Source organism: Akebia trifoliata, chromosome 3 (assembly GCF_017979445.1).
Source record: "Akebia trifoliata isolate Shusen 1 chromosome 3, ASM1797944v1, whole genome shotgun sequence".
NCBI lineage: Eukaryota > Viridiplantae > Streptophyta > Magnoliopsida > Ranunculales > Lardizabalaceae > Akebia > Akebia trifoliata.
In genome coordinates, this window is record NC_141377.1 from 41,614,748 (window position 1) to 41,637,653 (window position 22,906).

A 22,906-nucleotide genomic window follows, 5' to 3' on the forward strand; every position below is an offset into this window, starting at 1 on the left:
GATTTCAGTGGTGCCCATCACATTGGATAAACTAATTACCAATAAAAAAGTGAAACAAAATTACTATTTAAAATCAAATAAACAACAAGCACTTGAGTTCAGCATGTGAAAACCACAGTTAAGATTCGTATCAAATTCTCATGATATTTTGTTATATATCGTGAGAAACTAATATATTTTTTTTTCATTTTTATTTTCGATTGACTAAAATAATAAATTATGAGTTAAGAGGCCACACCACTGGTATCAAAGTTCGAGAGGGATAGAGGAGTCGTTTTCTTTATTTGTCGTATGTAATGGCAGACCCGTAAATTAAGACACTAATGAGGAGTATTTTATAATGGGTTTATATTAAAGGCGGACGGCAAAGCTGTGTGTCAGATTGGCGTGAATAACTGTGTGGAGAGAGAGAGGACAGAGGTAATGGGCTGAACTGATGAAGTGTTTAACTGAGGATTCTCTTTCTTTTTCTTAGAAAAACCAAATATATGTGTAAAAAGAAGAGATAAAAATGAGATTTTTACTGACTTTTTCTTTGGTTTAAGCGAATTTCGATGAAATTGTTCTACTTTTTTTCTTGTAAGAAAAGATTTAGAGAGAGTGAGAGGTGGTGATTCTAACGAGATTGTGAACATTCTGAGCTTGGATTTTTGTGTTTTTGTTTGATGGGCAGATGAGTGACAGGTCATCTTTTTTTTCTTTTTCTTGGGGGATGGTTCTGAGTTAAAGTGAGGGTAGTGGTGGGGGTGGGGTTTAAGAGCTGGGGGGATGTAGTACACTACTCACAATCTCATGCATGCATGATGCATGGCGTACCATGAGTGTTATTGTGCGCACTGGCATTGATTCTTAACTTGCCTGCAGAGCAGACTGAGTGAGAGGTGTACTGGGAGACTGTAGGGAGAAGTTTTGGTTGGGGATTTTGGAGACCATTTTGGGTGGAAATTGTGTTTGTTTTTCACTTTTTTTTGGTGGGTATTGTTTCATTTATCCTTTTTTTTTTTTGATTGTTTAGTTATTTATTTTAGAAAAAATAAAATAAAAATGGCATTTTTTTTTGAAATGTGTTTGTTTAGTTTTTTTGGCATTAGAGTGGGTAATCCATTTTAGGTGAAAATTGTGTGTGTGTATATTTTTTAATTTTATTTTTATGGATTCTGTTTCATTTTTTGGGGGAATGGTTTATGTTTTTTGGTTTTGAGATGGGTTGTTTAGTTTTTTCTTTTTTGGTTGCATTAGAGTGGGTAATCACTTGGTAATTATAAGAGTTTTGAGAATTGTTATTTGGGTGGTGGGTGTTATTGATTGAGATGGATATGGGAAATGTTTTTTGAAATTTGTTTTTCTGATTTTTGAGCTGATTATGACTAGATTTTCAATGTGATTTCTAGTTTATTAAGTGGATTCTGTTTCAGCCTTTCAGGATGTTGATTTTTATGGGTTCTTCACTTCTACATTTTCCCCAAACTGTCTTTTGTTCAAATAACATAATAACTTTGTTTATACTCTTCTCTTTAATTCCTTATTTGTAAAAGAGAAAGAGTTATATATTTAATTGTCTGTCTTCAGATTTGGTAGTTTTTTCAACTAATACTGAGAGATGCTGTTTTTATTTTTATTTTTTTATGTTTTCGATTGCAGGTCTTTAAACAAACAAACAAGAAAGAAAAGAAAGGGAATTTGGATTCTAGAGTTGGGGACTTGAAACTTTGGAGATCAGTAGAGGTGCTGGTGGTGAATCTTTTGTTTCTGATGCTTTAAAATTATAAAAATGAAAAACAAATAGAGTGAGAGAGATAAACAACTGGTGGTGTCAGTTATATGGTTGTGGGTGTCCCTGGTTTGGGAATTTTTTAGTTGAGAGAGTCTGTTGGCAATGTCTCCTGGGCTGACCCAAGCTTCCCGGGCTCTGTGGGCGCTGCCAATGACCAAGGAAACAATCTCTTCTTTGGGTCTCTTGCCACTCTCTTAGAAAATTGTTTACAGATCACCTCAATTTGCTTCTCTTTCTCTCATAAATTACCCTTCTCTTGCCTCGATTCCTGTAAAAGATTCGATTTTTATCAAACTGTTGCATATATTCTTCCTTTGATCCATTCTTCCTTCCCTTGAAATACAGAAAGTTGGCTACATTCTTGAACCCAATCCCCATTTCCCACAAGTCCGTAGCACCTGTTTTTTTTTTTTTCTTTTTAATTTCTGGGATTCTTTTTATCTTTCGGTTTTGGGTTTGATTGGTGGTCCCTAAAGGAGAGTTCTGGTGATCAGTTAAGAGTGGTAGAGAGTTATTTTGGAATCTCAGAGGAGGAGGAATATAAATAGAAGCAAAAGCAAGATCTTTTCCTTGCTAAGATGAAGTTTATGAAACTTGGATCAAAGCCTGATTCATTTCAGACAGATGGGAACAACGTCAGGTGAGATCTCTCAAACCTTGATTTGAATTCTGATATTGTTATTCTCTATAATATAGGCATGTTTACTTTTAGGTGTGTTTTGTTACTGCTTTTAAGTTTTTGTTGCTGAATCTTCGGTATAACTGTATAATCCTCTTATTAGGGTTTTTTATCATAATTTGGGATTTTCCCCCCCATAAATTCCCAATACCCACTTGTTGGATTTGTCTCTAATTTGTTGGATGCTAACCTAGGGTTTTGGGGTTAAATCTGAAACCTTCATTCTGCCTCCAGCGACATCATGGATCGTCTGATTCTCTTAGGTAGTTGGCTTGGCATGTTTTTACTTAATTGAACAAGTTATTAGGTCAATTTTTTTTTATAGGTTAGTGGGTTTATGCTGTGTGGTCCCATTGGGGTGGTCTGTTTCTCATTACTATTTGTCCATTGAAGTTGTTTTTCAAATCTTATAGGTCTCAATGTTTATCAAACCTCAGAATGCGAGAAACTTGTTTCTTGCCCTTCTAATAAGACTTGTATCCTTCTCTCAGCTTTGGTGGTCCATTCTGCATTGGAATGATATGTTTGCCTGGGAAATAGTCTATTCTTTCCTTAGATACAAGGGAAAACTTAATTTTAATTTGATCTTGGAAAGGGTTCCCACACTTGCTAAGTTAAAAAATTATTTGAGCTCACCTATAGTGAGGATGTGTCAGGTGGTGCTTCAAACACCTGCCAAAAGGTGTGGGAGAACTGTGATTACTTTGTCAAGTGTTTGAATAGCTATTTACATTAATTGTAAATTGGGTTCAATTAATGTTTCGAACTCAGGTTATGAGAAAACCCAAATCCATCTAATTTTGATTTGTTATTCTAAGGGTCTATTGGCTATCCTGCTACTGTTCATAAGGTTCTCTTAAAAATGATTCTAGCGTTTCCTAATGTTTTATTTAATATCTACTTTTTTATTCAGTGATTGCACTAACAAGAAGTATTGCTAGGAATAATGCAATTACGAGAGAATGGAAACTTGTTGGGCTCAGAAATTTGTTGTTACTTATTCTTTGCCGACTATTTGCAGTTTCTTTTCTATATTGTCAGTTGAATTAGTATTATTTCAAAGGTTCAGATTAGATATTGTCATTTATACTTATTCTCTAAAGAACTTTCATTTATACTTGGAAATGTTTTTCATTCCTTCAACTATAAAAGATACATCCGTATTGATTGTTATGATGCTTCTAAGTCGTCTTGCCTGAACTAAATACAGTATTAAGGATTGTGAGCTGCATGAGCTTCACTTGTACACTGAGGATTGAGGTACCAGGCATGAATTTGGGATGGGCTGGGATGTTGTAATGTGACATATGAACTATCTTGGTACAATATCTTTAATTTATTGGTGATGGTGGGATGGGTAATTTTAGCAAGAACCTTCATGTTCTCAATACCAATTTTGCTGGAGGAGAAAGTTTAAAGTATATATTGTCATCTATGTATTGATTGTTTTTTTTTTTTTTTCTATTGACATCCATTTGTGATTTTTTCAATTTTCCTCTATTCTTTCAGCTGAATGATAGAGTTTCTATTTTTATTTTTATTTTTTCCAATTTATCATCATCAAAGTGTTGTCCCCAAGATTTGGGGTTGACCAAATGATTCTTGTTTCTCAGTTACACTTTGTCCAGAGCCACGTCTTCTATTATTGAAAATGTGTTCATATTTGCTTCCACTATATCCATCCATGTTCTTTTTGGTCTTCCGTTTGCTCTTTTTAGAACTTTTAACTTGAATATTTCTATCCTAGGTGAAGGGATAAGTTGCCTGAAACTTATCCTATTAGAATGGGTGTATTTGGCAGCAAAGCTTCCAGGGGCAGTGCTATGAATTCAAGGGAGAACCTTGGAATAGTGTTTGGTCGCTGAATGGAGCCAATTTTTTCGGTAATGTTTTGCCCATTTTTCCACCACCTAGTGCCCAAAATTCAATCCACTTTTGATTTATAAAGAACTTGTTTCGACACTTCTTTTTTAGTTGGTAAAAGAGGGAATTTATTAATAAAGGGTTGCAAAATACCTTACTAGAGGAAAACAAAGTGAGAGAACACCTCACTAATACAGTCTACAATTATTGAAAGATCAAGTCCTCCCATGAAAAAACAAGGTCATCAAATGCTTATGAATTCCCCCAACTATCAAAGACCATCTTTATAACAAGGCCTTATCTTCATGATCCTCAAATCAGGTGGTGCTTCCATCTTTTTCAACACTCAGTTGGCTATTGATTCAATGACAAAAAATAACTATCTCTATTGAGACATCCCTTAGTCTTTGATATAACTGTTAATGAGGTTGTACATCCGTAAATATAATAAGAACCATGAGCATTATTATTAAATGGTTTATGCTAAGCTTTTATGTCTAAACTTTTTGGTATTAAACTAATATACTCCATAAATACTTGAATACAAGCATTGTTGTTATACATAAGTTTATTAACCTATATTTTGTAACATATGCTGATCTATGGGCATTCCCTTTGGCCATGCATTCACATCTTATTCTTACATTTTGAGACTTGGTCTTCTCAACCAAAGTCTTCTTCCATTGTCTAATTTGCAATGAGAGCAATTGTTCTTGGGATTTGGGCTTTAGTGGAAACTTTAATGTTTGGGAGATAGCTGAGGTGGCTTCTCTTCTAGATCTTCTTAATTCTTACCAATTCGGGGAGGAGGATGACAACAGAGAGTGGTCCAAGAATAAGGATAATAGATTCTCTGACCACTTTTGCAAGTCTGTGCTTCCGCTTTTTGGCTTCCTGCTTTTGGAATCTGTTATTTGGTCTCAGCTTGTTCCTTCCAAGATTGTATTCTTCATTTGGCTAGCCTACCGTGGGAGGATTCTAACCTTGGATACTTTGGTTTTACGAGGGTGGACATTTCCAAAATTTTGTTTTCTATGCAAAAACAATGGGAAATCGGTTGATCATATCCCTATATCCATTGTCCATCTTCGTTTGGAATTTTGACACACTTCTTTCTCTCTTTCAGCTGAATTGGGTATGTCCTTGTGCCTTTTCTTCGCTCTTGGTAGGATAGACTCATAATGTCTTCTCCAATAGAAAAAGATACCTTTGGGCTATCCTTCCTTCTGCCATCAATTGGGGCCTTGGAAAGAGAGGAATAAAAGGGTGTTTTAGGGAAAGGAAAATCCTCCCCAAACCGCGATTATGGAGATCTTGGGCCTCCTTTACTATTGGACTAAATTAGATAAAGACTTTGAAGGGTTTTTCTTTGAGGAATTTGTGTTTAAGTGGGATTCCATTTGTAGCTTGTAGTGGGTCTGGGGGTTGTTGTGAGGTCTTTGCCCTTTCACCTCTTTTCTTTCCTTTAGTTTTTTCTTCCTTGTTCTTGGGGCTATTTCGGCTTTCTCCTTGTTTCTCAATAGAATTTTTATACTCATCAAAAAAAAGTTTCCCTTGCATGTAAAATAGACTATATGGTCTTGAGTTCTCATGAGTCATGACAAACACCTGTTTTTAATCATCATTAAGTTCAATATGGAGTATATAACCCTGCTTACTGCATGCACCTGACATGCAAATGCTCAAACAATGGTTTGTTTGATTATGTTCACTCAACTCTTTGACTTCACTTTCTCTTAACATTCCATAAAAGCCTTTTTTCTGATGGGTAAGCCGGACCTGAACCCATGAAAAGCCTTTGAATCATTAATTTTCCAACCTCTCATCCAGTTGCTGAAAAAGGGATAATTTTTACTTCACTTGTACAAGATCTTGAAAGTTTGTTACTTCATGGTTGCGGAAATATTCCAGGACATAAATATTGCACTACCTTGTAGCACAATTTCGATCCCTTAAACTATGTTGATAGGAGGTCGTAGAAACGGAATCAGTGGGATATTTCTTGCTTAGCTCCTTCTACTCTAGTTTTGTTGAAGTGCCATCGGGCAGTCATACCTTGAGATTAGCTGGAAGAGGGCTACCATTCAAAAGATTCTTTTTTCGCTTTGAATCTTGCTCAAGGAAACATCTTGACAGCTGATGAAAATAATTCTTAGTGTGTGCTTCATGTGTTGGGAAGTGAAAAAATTAGTTACCCATTTAATGTTGCAATGTTACCTTGCTCAAGAATTTGGTGTCATTTTCTCAATCTCTGTAGATTGGGTTTTTATTGAGATTCTATGAGAAGCACATATGTAAAAATGGTTTTAGGGGGGTATAACCACAAGCTTAGGAGTGGGTATATTGTATTTATTCTGTGTGTTCATCTTGTATACCTTGATTGGCCTCCTTTTTTCTCTTCTATTTATAAATCTTTTATCTATCTAAAAAAAATGTTTTGTATAACTACATGCTTAGGAGTGCCATTGCTATAGCAAATAGTCTGCTAAAAACAACACTATTAAGCATCCTATCTATGTTGGGAGTATGTACTTTTAATCTTTTTATTTTTCATAATAAATATTCTTAATAATGATCAAGGATATAGATAGTGGCTACTCAGCTTCTATAATCACGATAAATATACTTTTCATTGGTTCATTTGCTTCCTTGTTTTTTTGTTAGAACATATGCTTCCTTGGTTCTTTCTCACAAATTTGTCCTACCACCGCCACTCCCATTTTTTTCCCTAGATAATCAGTGGTGGTTTTTATTGATAACAATTTTAGAACAGGTATTTTGGTTATTGCTTACATATAGATAGTACTTTATCATAGTTTTTGCCACAAATTGTTGGTTAACATTTTAGCTTTTGAAAGGTTGTGTTTCTATTTCATATTGTAGTTAGAAGTACCCCTAACAATTAAGGGGACATGAAATAAACATCTTTTTGTTTTTTTGGGTACAAGAATTCTATGGATTAAGGGATCATCTTTATTCTATTTTCTTGATCTTTGATTCATTTCAAGGTATTGAGTTGATTTTACATTCATGTAATGGACACAACTTAACAACATACGACAAATAGTCCTTTTTTTATCCTTTTCAATAAACAATTCTTGCAAGAGAATTATTGTAAGAACAATTGACAATGGTGTTTTTGGCATGACTGGGGAGAAATATCTTTAGTGAAATGTGTGATCATTACATTATTCCTAATAGGTTCTTATAGAGAAATCACATCAACCAAAATATAGAAAGCAAGGCTAATTAGAAGATCTTAATTGATTAATATTTCCTAATTAGAATATTCTATATGATACTAATATTCTCATAGATCATGCAAAAAAGTAAGCTCTTCGGGGTAGGAGAGGTGAATGATATTCATTTGTTGGCCACAACGTTGGGCTGTGGGTATGATACCCTGCCCACATCTTATTTGGGATTACCACTGGGAACACCCTATAATAGTATCAAAATTTGGGATGGTGTGGTTGAGAAACTGGAGAAAAGGTTGAGCACGTGGAAGGCCAATTATTTGTCAAAAGGAGGGAAAGTTACATCAATCAAAAGCACTTTAACGAGTATTCCGATTTACTTTCTATCGTTGTTCACGCTTCCGAGGTCTATCGAAATCAGACTGGAAAGGCTTATGAGGAATTTCTTGTGGAATGATAGGAATGGTAGGAGGAGGTATCATTTGGTTAGCTGGAAAGTGGTCTGCAAGCCCAAGGAGAAAGGGGGGCTAGGCATTAGGGGGTTTAGATTAGCTAATAGAGCTCTTCTAGGAAAATGGCTATGGAGATTCGGCGAGGAGAGTGGTAGTTTGTGGAGGAAGGTTATTAGGGCCAAATATGGGGAGAAGAGGTTAGGCTGGTTTAGTGGGGAGTGTAAAGATTCGTACGGGTGTAGTGTGTGGAGAGGGATTCTTAAAGTGAGTGAGGACTTCGAGAAAGGGATTAGGTTTAAGGCGGGTGTGGGAGATAAAATTAGATTCTGGGAGGATAGATGGTGTAGCACATTGCCCTTGGCAACTCAATTTTCGTCCTTGTACACCTGTTCTATTAAGAAGAACCGTTCTATCCAGCAGTGTTTGATTGGCAACGAGTTCGGCCCGACTTGGGACTTGGGATTTGGGATTCAGGAGAAATTTTAATGATTGGGAGTTAACTGAGGTGACATTTTTCCTTGATCTCCTGCATACGTTTCATCTTAATGACAGTGATCAGGATAAATGGGAGTGGATAAGGGCTAAGGATTTGAGATTCTCGATCAGGTCTTTCTATGACTGGCTTTTTCCCAGTGCAAAGCGATTCATATCAGGTTCCATCATTTGGTCCAGGTTGGTTCCATTTAAAATATCATTTTTTGTTTGGTTGGCATCCCTTGGTAGGATTCTTACGTTGGATAATTTGATTGTGCGGGGTTGGATCACTCCCAATTGTTGTCCCATTTGTTTGAAAGATGGAGAGTCTGTGGATCATTTGCTAATCCATTGTTCTTTTTCTTATAATATTTGGTCTACTTTCTTTGGTCTCTTCAATATTAATTGGGTCCTTCCTCATAATTTCTCCTCGTTGTTAGTAGAATGGACCAGTAATGCTTTCCACACTAGAAAACGGATCCTGTGGGCTTTGCTCCCTTCAGCTATCGCTTGGGGGGTTTGGATTGAGCGTAATAACAGAGTGTTCAATAACAGGATTAACAGCTTTCATGCTAGTTTCTTGGAGATCTTGGGTTTTTTATACCTGTGGTCGAGACAGAGTATAGAATTTGCAGGGACTACTTTTGAGGACTTCGTTTTTAGATGGCACTCATTATGTAATTATTAATGTTGTAGTTTTCCTTTCTTGGCTACTCTTCGAGAGGCTCTCTTGGCCTCCTTGTTTTTTGATTGCCTTTTTTCAATATATTATACTTCTCAAAAAAAAAAAAAACTTCTCTATTTTAATTCATTTATTCTGTTTTTTTGGGCTTAGACCCATAGCTCGGGTGGTTTGACACATTGCAAAGTAACTTTGAGGTCGTGGGTTCAAGTCCAGCTTACCCATAAAAAAAAAGCTTCTCTATTTAATGAGATACACCATTATTGATTTTCAGTGTATCTCATGCTCCTTTATTCAATGCATCTATTTGATGCAATGTCCCTAACTTATCTCTATCACCCTCCTGCAATTTCATCTTGTTTGAAGAAGGAATGTGCACTTGTTTATATGGAATATTAACCCTTGTTTTCGTAAAATGATATATTAATAGATGGTTGGAGACATTTGATCATTCTTGCTGATGATCACCACCTGCCTGTGGAGTCCATTATTATCACATTGAGCTTGTTTTTGAGTCTATTATAGCCGTTATCCTATTAGAACAGGTATGCCGTATTCTTTATCAGGAGCATACAAAGTAAGATTGCGTGGTTTGAAACTCTCGTTGGAGAGTACTTGGATCGAATAAAAGAGTAGATCATGAAGCATAAGTGTGCTAATTATAAGAGTTTGTATATATATATGGGTCCCGTTCGTCACCCTACACTTTAACAAACGTGTTTTGTCCTACATGGGTTAGAAGTTTTGGAATAGGCTGATTTTTGGTGAGGATGATCTCTATGGTGAGGAGATCATCCTCACCAAAAATCAGCCCATTCCAAAACTTCTAACCCATGTAAGACAAAACACACTTGTTAAAGTGTAGGGTAAAGCTTAGGGTGTTGAACATTTCCCTATATATATATATATATATATATATATATATATATATATATATGGGTCCCGTTCCCCACCCTAAGCTTTACCCTACACTTTAACAAACGTGTTTGGTCCTACATGGGTTAGAAGTTTTGGAATGGGCTGATTTTTGGTGAGGATGATCTCTATGGTGAGGATGATAGAGATCATCCTCACCAAAAATCAGCTCATTCCAAAACTTCTAACCCCATCAAAAATGGTTTACAAAAAATGAACGGTCCACGATTTTTCAACTTGTAAACATGGGGCTAAAGATTTTGGAATGGGCTGATTTTTGGTGAGGATGATCTTCTAATCATAGAGATCATCCTCACTAAAAATCAGCCCATTCCAAAACTTCTAACCCATGTAGGACAAAACACGTTTGTTAAAGTGTAGGGTAAAGCTTAGGGTGTTGAACATTTCCCTATATATATATATATATATATAGGGTCCCGTTCAGCAACAAACATTTTGGCAAAACATTTTTTGAAACATGGGTTAGAGGTTTTGGAATGGGCTGATTTTTGGTGAGGATGATCTCTACGGTGAGGAGATCATCCTCACCAAAAATCAGCCCATTCCAAAACCTCTAACCCATGTTTTAAAAAATGTTTTGCCAAAATGTTTGTTGCTGAACATTTCCCATATATATATATATATATATATATAGAATAATATTGGCTTTTTATTTAAGAAAAAACCTAAGCACATGGGGAACAAAGATGACGACAACGTTGGAGGTAGTGGTGGAACCTACTTGTTAGGGGTCTGCAACAATGCCATCGCTAGCGGAAGGACGAAGTTCTAGAATCATGCTTTCAGTAGGGCTTTAGCGTTGATAACATGAAGCGAAATAGCTTTATTGAAGGGTGATCGTTACATTTAACCTAACAGGTTCTTTTAGAGGAATCACATCAACCAAAATATAGAAAGTCCTAATTGGAAAGGTCCTAGAGATCTTAATTGGCCTAATTGGTTGATGCTTCCTAATTAGAAAATCCTAATTGATACTATTTTTTTTCATCTATCATGCAATACAACCTTCATATTTCAATATAAGACACCAATACTGATTTGCAGTCGCAGTGGTGAGACCAGGAAGGTCTATGTCAATGTTATGCACCTTTATCCAATATACCTATTTGAGCTAGTGTCCCTGACTTATCTATCATCTCTAATTTTTATCTATCAAATACATCATCTAGGGACGTATGAGAAGGAATGTGAGTACATGCACACAATTTAAAAGATCTGAAGTTAAGACATTATTGATGAGTGATGGAAACTTGTTTAATTGTAAAAAGTTTGTTCTTTTGTTTGACTTTGAAATCTACAAAAGTGGCTCCACAGTCCATATAAGGATAACCAAGTAAACAACATTATTTTTAAATGTTGCACATTTTATCATTATATGATATATTATTGAGGATTGAGGAATACTATAATTTGTATATTTTTTATGCTATTTCATATTTTTCTTAAGCTTTCATTTATTTTACAGAAACATTGATAAAGGAACACTCCCATTTGCAGGTATGTGGCAACTGAGTTGGCAACTGACATCACTATTAACGTAGGCGATGTGAAATTTTATCTACACAAGGTACCTAATCCTATAATCCTTATATTTACACTAAATTTAGCCTCAAAACATATTAGTATATCTTTTAATTCTGTTTAATTTTATCTGGCATTGCTGACATACTATGGGCATATTGGCACTGTAGTTCCCTCTTTTGTCCAAGAGTGCCCTCTTACAGAAGTTGGTTGCAACAAAAAATGAGGAAAGCAATGATGAAATCCAGATACCTGACATTCCTGGTGGACCTACTGCCTTTGAAATATGTGCCAAGTTCTGTTACGGCATGACAGTTACTCTCAATGCTTACAACGTGATTGCAGCCCGTTGTGCGGCAGAGTACCTGGAGATGCACGAGACTGTCGAGAAAGGAAACATTATTTACAAGATCGAAATCTTCCTAAACTCCAGTATCTTCTGCAGTTGGAAAGACTCGATCATTGTTCTTCAAACTACAAAGTCTCTCCTACCTTGGTGTGAGGAGCTAAAGGTGGTCAACCGTTGCATTGATTCCATAGCTTCCAAGGCTTCCATGGACCCTTACAAAGTGGAGTGGTCCTACACTTATAATCGTAGAAAGCTCCCTTCCGAGAACAAGACTGACCCACTCTGGAATGGGGCCCGAAAACAACACGCAGTCCCAAAGGACTGGTGGGTTGAGGACATCTGTGACCTTGAAATTGATTTCTACAAGAGAGTTATAATGACCATCAAAACCAAGGGGAATATGTCCGGTGATGTAATTGGAGAATCCCTTAAAGCATATGCACTGAGAAGACTGCCAGGTTTCAACAAGGATGTGATCCAAGGTGGTGATGTTGTAAAGAATCGATCATTAGTGGAGATCATTGTGTGGTTGTTGCCAACAGAGAAAGGTAGTACCCCTTGTAGTTTTTTATTCAAGTTGTTAAAAGCAGCTATATTACTTGATTCTGGAGATATGGGGAGAAAAGAGTTGGTTAGGAGAATAGGTTGGCAGCTTGAGGAAGCTTCGGTTACTGATCTTTTGATTCCAGCCCCAGAAGATGAGATTTTGATGTACGATGTTGATCTAGTACAAAGCATGGTCAAGGAGTTTGTAATGCAGGAGCAGTCACCGCAGCACAACCCACCACCAAGCGAAGAGCTGAAGGATATTTCAAGCCCTGGATTTATATCAGATACTTCTAAGCTTACAGTGGTGAAATTGGTTGATGGATACCTTACTGAAATCTCACGGGATCCCAATCTTCCTTTGTCAAAGTTTGTCGATCTTGCTGAAATGGTATCAGGTTTCTCAAGGCCAACTCATGACGGAATTTACCGTGCCATCGACATGTTTCTCAAGGTATGTTACTGAAATTTTGTTTTTGGCTGTGAAATTCTCCATTTAATATAACTACCAAGTGTTCCTCTGCTTTCTACTTCATTTTAATTTAATGAATGTATTGGTAGCTTAAAGTCCACAGGCAACAAAATTCAGCACACTTGTTTGCAGGTATGGATAGGGCTGTCAATGGATCGGGTTCGGATTGGATCGAGGTTGATTTGGTACCTATCTGATTAGTATTGGATTGGGTTGGTTTTATCGGATCTCAATATTAATAGAGGGCTTATATTGCCACACCAACTTTTGGTAAAACCACCCAAAGATGTGTACAATTTTTTGGTGATTTACATATGAATTGGGGTGGCGTTAGCAAAAGTTGGTTTGGCAATAGAATCTATCTACTAATATCCAAACCTGATCACAGATCGGACCCAATTTGATGTACAAAATCTAAATAAACTTCATATGTTTAAATATATAAGAATCTGATTCTCTAGGATATTTAGACTTTGTTGGTGTGGCAATAGAATCTCTCTACTAATATCCAAACCCGATCCAATAACAATTGGATCGGACCTGATTTGATGTAAAAAATCTAAATAAACTTCATATATTTAAACAAATATATAATATAATTTCTAATGTTCTATCGGAACAAGTCTTTATTGGATCGGGACATGGTCAATCTAGATCCGATCCAATAAGATATCAGATCTGAATCTAAATCATTGATACAGACCTGAAGGTATGTGATCGGAATGAATCGGATATTGTGTCTGATCCGATCCATTGACAGTCCTAGGTACGGACAAGCCTAGTGATGGTTGACTCATTGATTGAACTGTTAATGTTTTGGTTCAGGAGCACCCCAGATTGAGCAAGAGCGAAAAGAAGAGGATCTGCAGGCTGATGGACTGCAAGAAACTATCTGTGGATGCATGCATGCATGCTGTGCAAAACGAGCGTCTCCCACTACGGGTGGTTGTCCAAGTACTCTTCTTTGAGCAAGTGAGGGCTGCCACGTCATCTGCTGGTGGTGCAACACCCGACATCCCTGGGAACCTCAGGACTCTACTACCACTAGACAATGGGGGTTCACGTGGGAGCTCACAGTCCACTACAACCAATACGGAGGATGATTGGGATTCTGTCCCGACAACTGAGGAGCTCAAGGCGCTAAAGGCGGAGCTTGCTTCGCTAAGGTTGGGGAGAGGATGCGAGAAGAATGGGGGTGACGACAAAAGTTGCATTGATAAGCCTGCTGCTGACAATAAGGTGAAAGGGTTACTTATGTCAAAAAGAATTTTTTCAAAGCTCTGGTCAGGCAAAGGTTCGCAGGATGGGAATAGCAGCTCTGATACATCTGAGAGTCCTGGTTCTGCCAACCCAGACGAAATCAAGTCCACACCTTCAAGAAATAGGTGATAATCAGTCTCTCAGTAGAGAGAGAGAGAGAGAGAGAGAGGGAGAGAGAGAATTGGGTGTTGGTTGGGTTGGCTTCTCTCATTCCTTTTAACATTAGGAAATTAGAACTGACATTCCTCTAGTTGACATGGGTTGAAAATGAGGGGAGGGGTTTCTGGGAACTTTTGAGCCAAAAAGTAAGTATATGGTTGAAGAGTTGTGGAATTTAATTGCTGGCAAGGTCATGTTAATTTTCTCTTCACCAAGAAATATGAAAGTTTTTTTTCTTTTTTTTTTCTCCTCTTTTGTTCTTTATTTTCAGGTTGACATGATGACACAGATTTGCTGTTTAGCATAAAAAGGAGAAAGGAAATGCCACATTGGTTTCCCTATTTTCGATAAAGATATTTGTTGCATCAATAAAAAAAAATTGTAGAACCTACCATTTGAAAAAGCGCATGTGTCAGAAGATAATTAACCATCTTGTAATGGTGATTCTTTTTCAGATTTTCATATTTTCATATGTAGTTATGTTAGGATGTAATAATCAAAGGGTTCAAATCCAAGTTAACAGGTATACCCACATTGAAAACTAATACCAAAATTCATGGAAATCCCCATGAATTCAAGAACTAAGTACCATGAAGAAGATGAATGTGCTAGCTTGTTAAGTTGGTTAAATTTTTTTAATTTATTGGTACGTCTGTTTTTAATGAGTTCAGTAACTTGGTGCTGGTGGGATTTGAACCCAAGTCTCTGATATCATTACTCAAAAACTTTACCAACTAAGCTAGTTGGTACCTGCAAGTTGGTAAAGTTTGCGAGTGTTGAACTTTTGATACCATGACCTAGGTCACTGATTTTAGAACTAAAGCCTAAGTCAATATCAAGTCATTCATTGGAAGCCCATGTTACAACAAAGGTAGGTCAACCCATTGGGCCTTTAGGATCAAACCATTTTATACAAGATTTATGGGCTTTATAAATCAAACTTACTAGTCTGTTTTGCCCATTTGTCTAGTAGGTAATGAAGTTAAATTGTGGCACTCTTGAGGTATTTGGACCAGCTTAATTTTAGGGATAACGTGTAATTTACATGTCTGTCTTCACACTTATGTGGATTTCACACCTTTACAAAGAAAACTCAGTACTAGTGATTTGCAACTCCCAGACTTCTTACAACTCCTAAATTTGGCAAAGTTGCAACTCCCACAAAAAAGGGTTGGAGTTGTAACATCAGTCAAACTCCATGCCATTCAACCGCCCAGGCTCAACGTATCCAAGCCCCCCAAGTACTGTCCCCTAACTCCCTAAGGTGTCTTTGGCTGACCGTGAACAGGTTTCCCAGGTCGCCGAGGCCCATGCACACATCATGCTCAAACCATCTAAGCCAATCCTTGTGCCCAAGCCCCCCCTTGAGAGTTACTGGCAACTCCAACTCCTGCAACTCTGCCTTCCAAACATTCACTTTGCATGAGTTATTAAGGGTTGATAATTTGTTGAATAATGTAAAGTTTATTAAAAACCTATGTATAAAGCTATTTCTCTATTTAATTGAAATATAGGGACAACATGTGATAATTAGAGAGAAATGAAATAAGTCAACTTGGTTTTAGGGTTTAGCAGGGCATAATTGCTCCAAATTTGACTCTAAATCTACTTTTCCTCAGTCTAATAGATGGTATAAAAAAAGTATACAACATCAATTTATGGTAACCTTAAAGATGCTTTTAATAACATTTCTATGAGATTGATTATCAAGTCACATAGCACACACCAGACAACATTCACTAAAAGTCTCCAAGTTATTACTCCTAAAAGGATAAAGCTATATATTAAACTTAGTGTCTTGAAAAAGACCAATTAATAACAAATATAATAAGAAAGAAACATATTGCCAACCAAACTTGACTCTATTAGGCAGAGTTAATTTCTCCCCACCTTCCTATTACCTAAACCACCCACATTTCCAAGCCAATTAAATTGGACAAGGGAATCACCTATTCAACTTTGTTATTTTCTTCCAAAAAAAGCTAAAAAAAGACATAAAGTGATGGAGAATGGTAGAAAGTAGATTGACTTGGGAAGTGGGGGGTGTCAGTCCTACTTATTACTAGTTTATAAGATTAGGTTAAGCTTGGCATGTACATGTTGTATCAAGATACAAATCTCAGTAAAAACTTGCCAAACCCCTAAACCTTATATTAATTCTCACCATTTTAATATTGGAGATTTACGTTTAGGCTTTGAATTCATTAATGGGGTCCAAGCTAAAGCTTTTCAATGGTAGTTTCCTTTTTAAATGTACTAATCCTAAGTTTCCAAATTAGATCATTAATTTATTTTACTTCTATAGAATGAGATCCCATTGATTAATGGAATCTCGTGCAGAACGAGGTCTTATGACAAATGAATTTTACGTAGTTTATCACTTAGCTTCCTAACTAACCTTGAGTGTAAAGCTCAAAACTCGAACATGCACCTCAGTCAACATTAGTAATTTAAAAGGTTGAAAATCAGATAAGGTGGAACATTTAATAGTCAATCTCAAAGATATTGTTGGAAAATTAATTTGAAAATGAGAAACCATGGAGATAACAATAATTAGAAATTGAGGTAGAGATCGTTAACTTCAAGGCTAGATGGAGAGACGATTTCCATAAAATTAATCTCACCTCCTTTTGATAAAATCCACCATTGTTAAAGAAATGCAAAAGTAATATGTTTCTAGGATATAGTAAAGTTCAAATCTTTGTTATTTCTCTCGGACTCTATCATGGTTTGAATCTATGTTTGTGAATTTGCTCCTACTATGCTGAACAACAAACTAGCTTATAGTTCAATTTGTATGGTTTCGTGGAAAATTTGAATCTATTTATTTTTTTGATAACGAAGGGTATTCGGGCCAGTTTGCACGCACCAGACTAGTCCCTACGCCCCGCACTCAGGCTATACCCCACTACGTGGAGCGGTGTGTGGCCACCAAGGTTTTTTATGGGTAGTGAGATTTGAACTTGAGACCATAGAAAGAGCAGATTCCTTGGCCCCAAGTTACTACCATTCAGCCACCCCCATGGTGGTTGAAAACTTGAATCTATTGTATCCTTGTTTTGGTCAAATATTATATGCCCCGTATTTCGATAAATATTTTTTATTTAGATTTCATGTTTTAGGCAGTATTAAAGACACCCTTGTTTTAGGTTTTAGTGAAAAAGTTGTTATTTTCTGATGTCTCCTCTGACATACATTCCCATGTGCCCCTGACGTAGCATGAGTTAGAATCATAGATTTTTTTTTCCTCTAGATACACAATCATACATCTTCATAAATATATGCAATTGTGTATCACGAGAAAAAGAATCTATGATTTTAACACATGTCACATCAGGGGCATGTTTTTGAAGGGGTGTTAGAAAATCATTATTCTTTGGTGAAATGTCTCTTGACTTAGGTCTTCTTCTATGAGACTAACATAAATGATTCAAATGTCTTTAATGAACCATGTGCTATCAATTAGCAAAGTTCGTTCTAGAATAGTGAATGAAGACTCATAAACCCAAATTTAAATCGATGAACCAAGTAATTTAGAATCGAATCACTGTAACCAAAAGAATGAAAATGCCTAAAAGATAAAAATGACTCGAAGGATGTTCTTGTCGACTCAATCCAAATCTAAGATCATGTATTGCACAACCAAGCATGCAAGTACTAATTGGGTCTTGTCCATTGGCACAATAGACACGTGGGGATGAAATCTTGCATCCCTTCATGTGGACCCATTAACCCATGGGTTCGTTGGGTACGCCATAGATGTGACAATATGTTTTCTTCTTCTTTTCTTTTTGATTCATTTTTTCTTCAATTTCACATTACTTTTCCACCTTGTTTTGCCCAAATGATAACAACTTTCCGACAAACTTTTACCACTTTATAACTTTGTACAAAACAATAGAACAATTATTAGATGAGATAAGAATATATACATATAGTCAAGCAATTTAACCCAATCTTATGGGTTTAGCTTGACTCGACCCGAGTTTCTACCCCTCTAAATGAAGAGAAATCGAAGTCAAGTCAATGTATTAAGAAACTCATGAAGTTGACCATGAGAAGCTCATTTGGTGACGAATCATCCCTGGCCTACACTAAAATCCAAACTCATCAACCACATCAAATTGAGAGCTCCACAAAACTAGCAACGTAAAATGACAACGTGGCAATTTAGGATAAAAGCTCACCCCCTCGCTCCTCTAACTCATGATTTTGGTGCAAACCCTAATTAAGAATAACGGCACATCAATCTACACGCCCCTCTCGTGTTAAGCGATAATGTCTAAAATACCCTTTAAATCCAAGATTAAGATTTTTAAAAATAGAAGATGTGACTCAAGAAAAAGTAGAATATTCCTTAAAATTGAGATAAGACTTTAATGACGGATATAATTTTAAGATCCAATATGGACTAAAACTCAACAAGGTGTGGATTTTGATGGAGACCCAATTTGATAATATGTGAGAAAATATATTTTATTAAAATATAGGATATATATTTGTCGGGTTAGGATCCCTTGACTCTTAAGAATGATTCATGAAAAAAATACATGATTCAAACTCTTTAAATGCAAAATACAATGATTGAGATTTATCATTGGAATAAGTATATCTAAGATTTGTATTATTAAAATATTTATAAATCTCAATTATTGAATTTTGTATTTTTTTAAAGTCATTTTTAAGAGTTGATGGATATCAACCCTATACTTATATATTATGTAGTATTGTTGAATCCCAACCCAATTTGCTCTAAATGAGTTCGATCCAAATGCAGCCCATTGGCAAAGCAAAGTTTGCCACTTGTTAGATTAATGTGAAGGAAAAATTACTTAAAAGGATCCCCCGCGAATTCTTTCTACCTAATCCCTAAATTGTTAGCTTGGTTTGGACAAAATTTTTTTTCTTTCTTAATGATCTTTTAGTAACTCACTTCTTTTTTATTTACTGTAAAGTTCATCACTTTTTATTATTGAATTTGACACTAGACCTTTTTTATTTATTGTTTGAGTTCACCACTTTTTAAATAGGACAAAATTCACTTATTTTTAATTTTTAAATTTTTTTCAATTAAAATACATGAAAAGATCGACTAAAAATTAGAGAAAATAAATTATTTAGATGATTTCAACCGAAAAGAATCGTTCTTGATTGATTTTCATTAAAAACTAAGAAAAAAAAATAAAAATCTTAATTTTTAATATATATTTTTAAAATATTTGAAAATGACATATTTCTTAAATCTTTTTCGAAGAAATGTAATCTTCGAAACTTCATCAAGTTGTCAAAAATTCAATTTTTGAATGAAACAGGTGAATTCAATTTGGTTAAGACACTCACTAGTGAGAAATGGGATCCATCTACCATTTAGAAAGAAAAAATTTACTAAATGTACTGCCAAACTACCCTTGAGAATTTATAGATTATTTAAAAAAAAACCCTTCCATAAAGAAGTAATTTTCCCTAATAATATGAACCAATGACTCCATACCCTTTGGTGGACCTCCACATAAAAATCAAACCTGATAAGCTTTTTCTTCATGGGCCTGCGCTTATGATTCGAAAACTTTCTAATCTTATTACGGCTAGTGGGCCTTCCCCCTGTAAATTAGCAATTTTTGTTTTAAGTAAACAGAGACATTAAGATTTAAAATATATAAAGCAAGCCTTATTATGTGTGCTTTTAAAAAGACAAAAAACCCTCTCATTTTGTCCAAACCAAACCACCGATTTGAAGGGGCAAAAAGAAAAACAAGAAAAAAAAAAGGGCTTATAAAAGAAAACAACGATGAATTCGTTAGCACTACTCTTCTTCTTGGCCTTTTCTCATTATTTAAAAGTACAAAACCCACACAATCGCTAAATCCAAACCAGCCCATTAAATACTCTCACATCAAACCCCTCCTCTCACTCTAAAAAGCAACTAAAAACAATCCAACAAATAAAGTAACCTCAAAATTAATCCCTACCCATATAATTTTAATATTAAATTATCCTTAAAAAAATTAATAATTAAAATAAAATAAAAAAAGGAGTCCAAAATTGACCACATCACACATTTTTCTTCATCTCAAGACACAAAATCCAAACCGTTAAAAAGCAAAAAAAACAAATAATTGTAAAAGTAACGAAAAACATGTAGAAAGATGGATCAAAAGATAACAAACCCAAAAGCCCACTTTTATTTACAAAGCTGATATTCCCATTACACGGAAATGAACAAAAAAAAACCCACATTTTCTATTTCCGTTCTCTGCCCTTCTTTCCTTCCTTCTTCACTCTCAAAATTAATAATAATAATAAAAAGAAACCTATTTTTGTCATTTTTCTTTTTAATTTTCTGATAATTTATACTAATCAGAACTCTCTTGGATCAACAAAAATGGAGAGTCCAGGAGAAGACTTGGTCCAATCACCAACGGACCCATCACTATAGTCCTCTCCAAACCTCTTTATACACCATAGATCCTCAGCGCACGATAGACTCTTCCAGTGTGGAATCCCTAACCTTAGCGGTTCTCGACTGGCTACTTCGGTCGCCACCACACCACAACCACGGTCCTTGGCTAAGTTATGCGCGAAACCGCACAAAGCCTTTATAAGTTTCACCGCGTGAGGCCCATCTCCTCCGAGACCGTACAAGAAATGTAATCCAAAGGGCCGAAACACCTCGGGTATGGATGGGATACTGAGCCAAGGAAACACCCGATCCACGATCCGAGTCGTCTTAGCGAGTCCACGTCTAACTCGTGAAGCACCTCTAACCTCCAACATGAAAACGTCCTTACAGTTCCAAATACTAAGAACGGCCCATGACTCGGGTGGATCGGATAAGAATTTATCCGAACCTGGCCATGACTCGGAAGTGTAAGAATCGGTTGACACGGCGATGAAAGTGCCAAGATTGAGTTTGTTATTGAGAACAGAGTCGATATCGCGCGGGAAGAACTCAGTAGTGGAGAAACGTCGACGATAGAGGATTTCAGCATCGGAGGGACTGAGTATGAAGATTTGAACTCTTTGGGAGGGTCTGACTCGGTGAGCGAAAACGGGTTGGACGAGAATAGAAGGTGTACGAAACTTAGAATATCCGCATCGATCGGTGAAGAGCTTTACAGATGCTTCGTTGTCTTTATCAGTGGCCATGTATGAGTACTCTGCTCCATTCTCTCTAAACCATTCCTCCATCCGAGAAACCAGCTTTAACCCAATCCCCATTCGCCTAAATCCACATAGAAAAACCAAAAAAAGAGTCAGATTTGGTTTTTTTTTTTTTTTCTTATTTTATTTTAAGTTGATTTAAGGGATTTAATGAAGTCTTTAATTTCAACCCTTGAAGGATACACAAAATTGGAAATCTTTCCGTTTGTCTAATCTAATATGATTAAAAAAAAAAAGGAAGAAAATATAAGAATAAGTAAAAACCTGTGAGAGGGAGAGACGCGAAGACCTAAGACGTAGGCGAGTTTGGTGTAGATAGGGAGGGTGGTTTTATAAGAGTTGGGACTCTTTCCATTTCTAGAGAGCTTTTTGCCGCACGTAACGGTTTTGATGCAGCCTCTTATGAGACCCACGATTTCTTTATCTTCACCCATAACAGCTACCTGATATGGCAATCCCCATTAACACCACCAAAAAATAAATTAATACTCTACGTTAATAAAATATTTAAAAAGAAGGAAAAAACCATTAAAGATGAAAAAGAAAAGAAAGAATAGTTACAGTAGAAGAGAGAAGAAGAAAGAAATAACACTAACCAACATGAGAAAAGCGGGAGAATGGCGGACCCTGCAAATGGGGTCACCTAACGTGTCGGTGAAGAGAGACATCTTGCCACTTGGGCCAACCTCACATCTTCTCTCTACCTCCTCCACTCCTATACGATCTTTCTCTGGGTCATATTCTCTCACCATTACTAATCTCTCTCCCATCTTTTCCTCTCCCCTCCCCAAAAAAAACCCAAACTTCAAATCCAAGATTAAAGATATAAGAACAGTAGATGTAAAAAGACTTTAACCTCTCTCTACAAGTAGTACACTTGTGGGGTTCTTGGTTGGATGATAAATAACACAGAAGGACGAACACATATTTATACAAAAGAAGGAGAGAGAGAGGGTGAGGGGGCAATGATATGTGGGGTTAAATCGCCTGAGATTGAATCACGTGTAAAGCAAATAAGAATGGAAAAAAAATTGAATTGGGCTAGACTCTTTTCTCTTTCTCTTTCGTCTTTCGTCTTTCGAGTCTTGAGATGAGAGGGCTAGTGAGTAGATTATCATTGGAGGGAGGGAGGGAGGGGAGAGGTGGAGATGCATTTAAATAGGTTTTAAATTAATTTGTCTTTCTGGGTTTCATTGATTTTCTCTCTCTAAAATTTATTAATTTATTACTCTCTTTCTCTCTCTAGCAAATAAATAGAGATAATAATCATCACAAAAGAGAGGTGGGGGAGAGTCACTGAGGTGCGTAAATGAGAAATGGCGGCTATGGCTGCGCAGTATCTTCGTCTTTTGATTTTAATCATTTATTTCTACGGACGGAG

General features: G+C 36.2%; 2 protein-coding genes across 3 annotated transcripts; one reads left to right on the top strand and one right to left on the bottom strand.

Moving 5' to 3' along the window:
• Nucleotides 1–289: 289 nt before the first annotated feature.
• Nucleotides 290–14,605, top strand: LOC147407033 (phototropic-responsive NPH3 family protein NPY4-like). 2 transcript variants are annotated; one of them, XM_086435422.1, is made up of 6 exons: nt 290–420; nt 1,642–2,414; nt 11,555–11,624; nt 11,749–12,927; nt 13,035–13,130; nt 13,771–14,605. In XM_086435422.1, the coding sequence occupies exons 2-6, from the start codon at nt 2,353–2,355 to the stop codon at nt 14,332–14,334; spliced, it is 1,971 nt and encodes a 656-aa protein (XP_086291548.1). In that variant the 5' UTR covers nt 290–420; nt 1,642–2,352; the 3' UTR covers nt 14,335–14,605. The 2 variants fall into 2 exon arrangements, with proteins under 2 accessions (XP_086291548.1, XP_086291547.1); XM_086435421.1 differs by lacking the exon at nt 290–420 and adding an exon at nt 757–971.
• Nucleotides 14,606–20,523: 5,918 nt separating this feature from the next.
• On the bottom strand, nt 20,524–22,815 carry HLS1 (Acyl-CoA N-acyltransferases (NAT) superfamily protein). Its single transcript, XM_086435423.1, has 3 exons — nt 22,122–22,815; nt 21,790–21,968; nt 20,524–21,586 (listed from the first exon to the last, which is right to left on the bottom strand). Exons 1-3 carry the CDS (start codon nt 22,293–22,295, stop codon nt 20,722–20,724), a joined length of 1,218 nt encoding a protein of 405 aa, XP_086291549.1. The 5' UTR covers nt 22,296–22,815; the 3' UTR covers nt 20,524–20,721.
• Between the last annotated feature and the right edge of the window lie 91 nt (nt 22,816–22,906).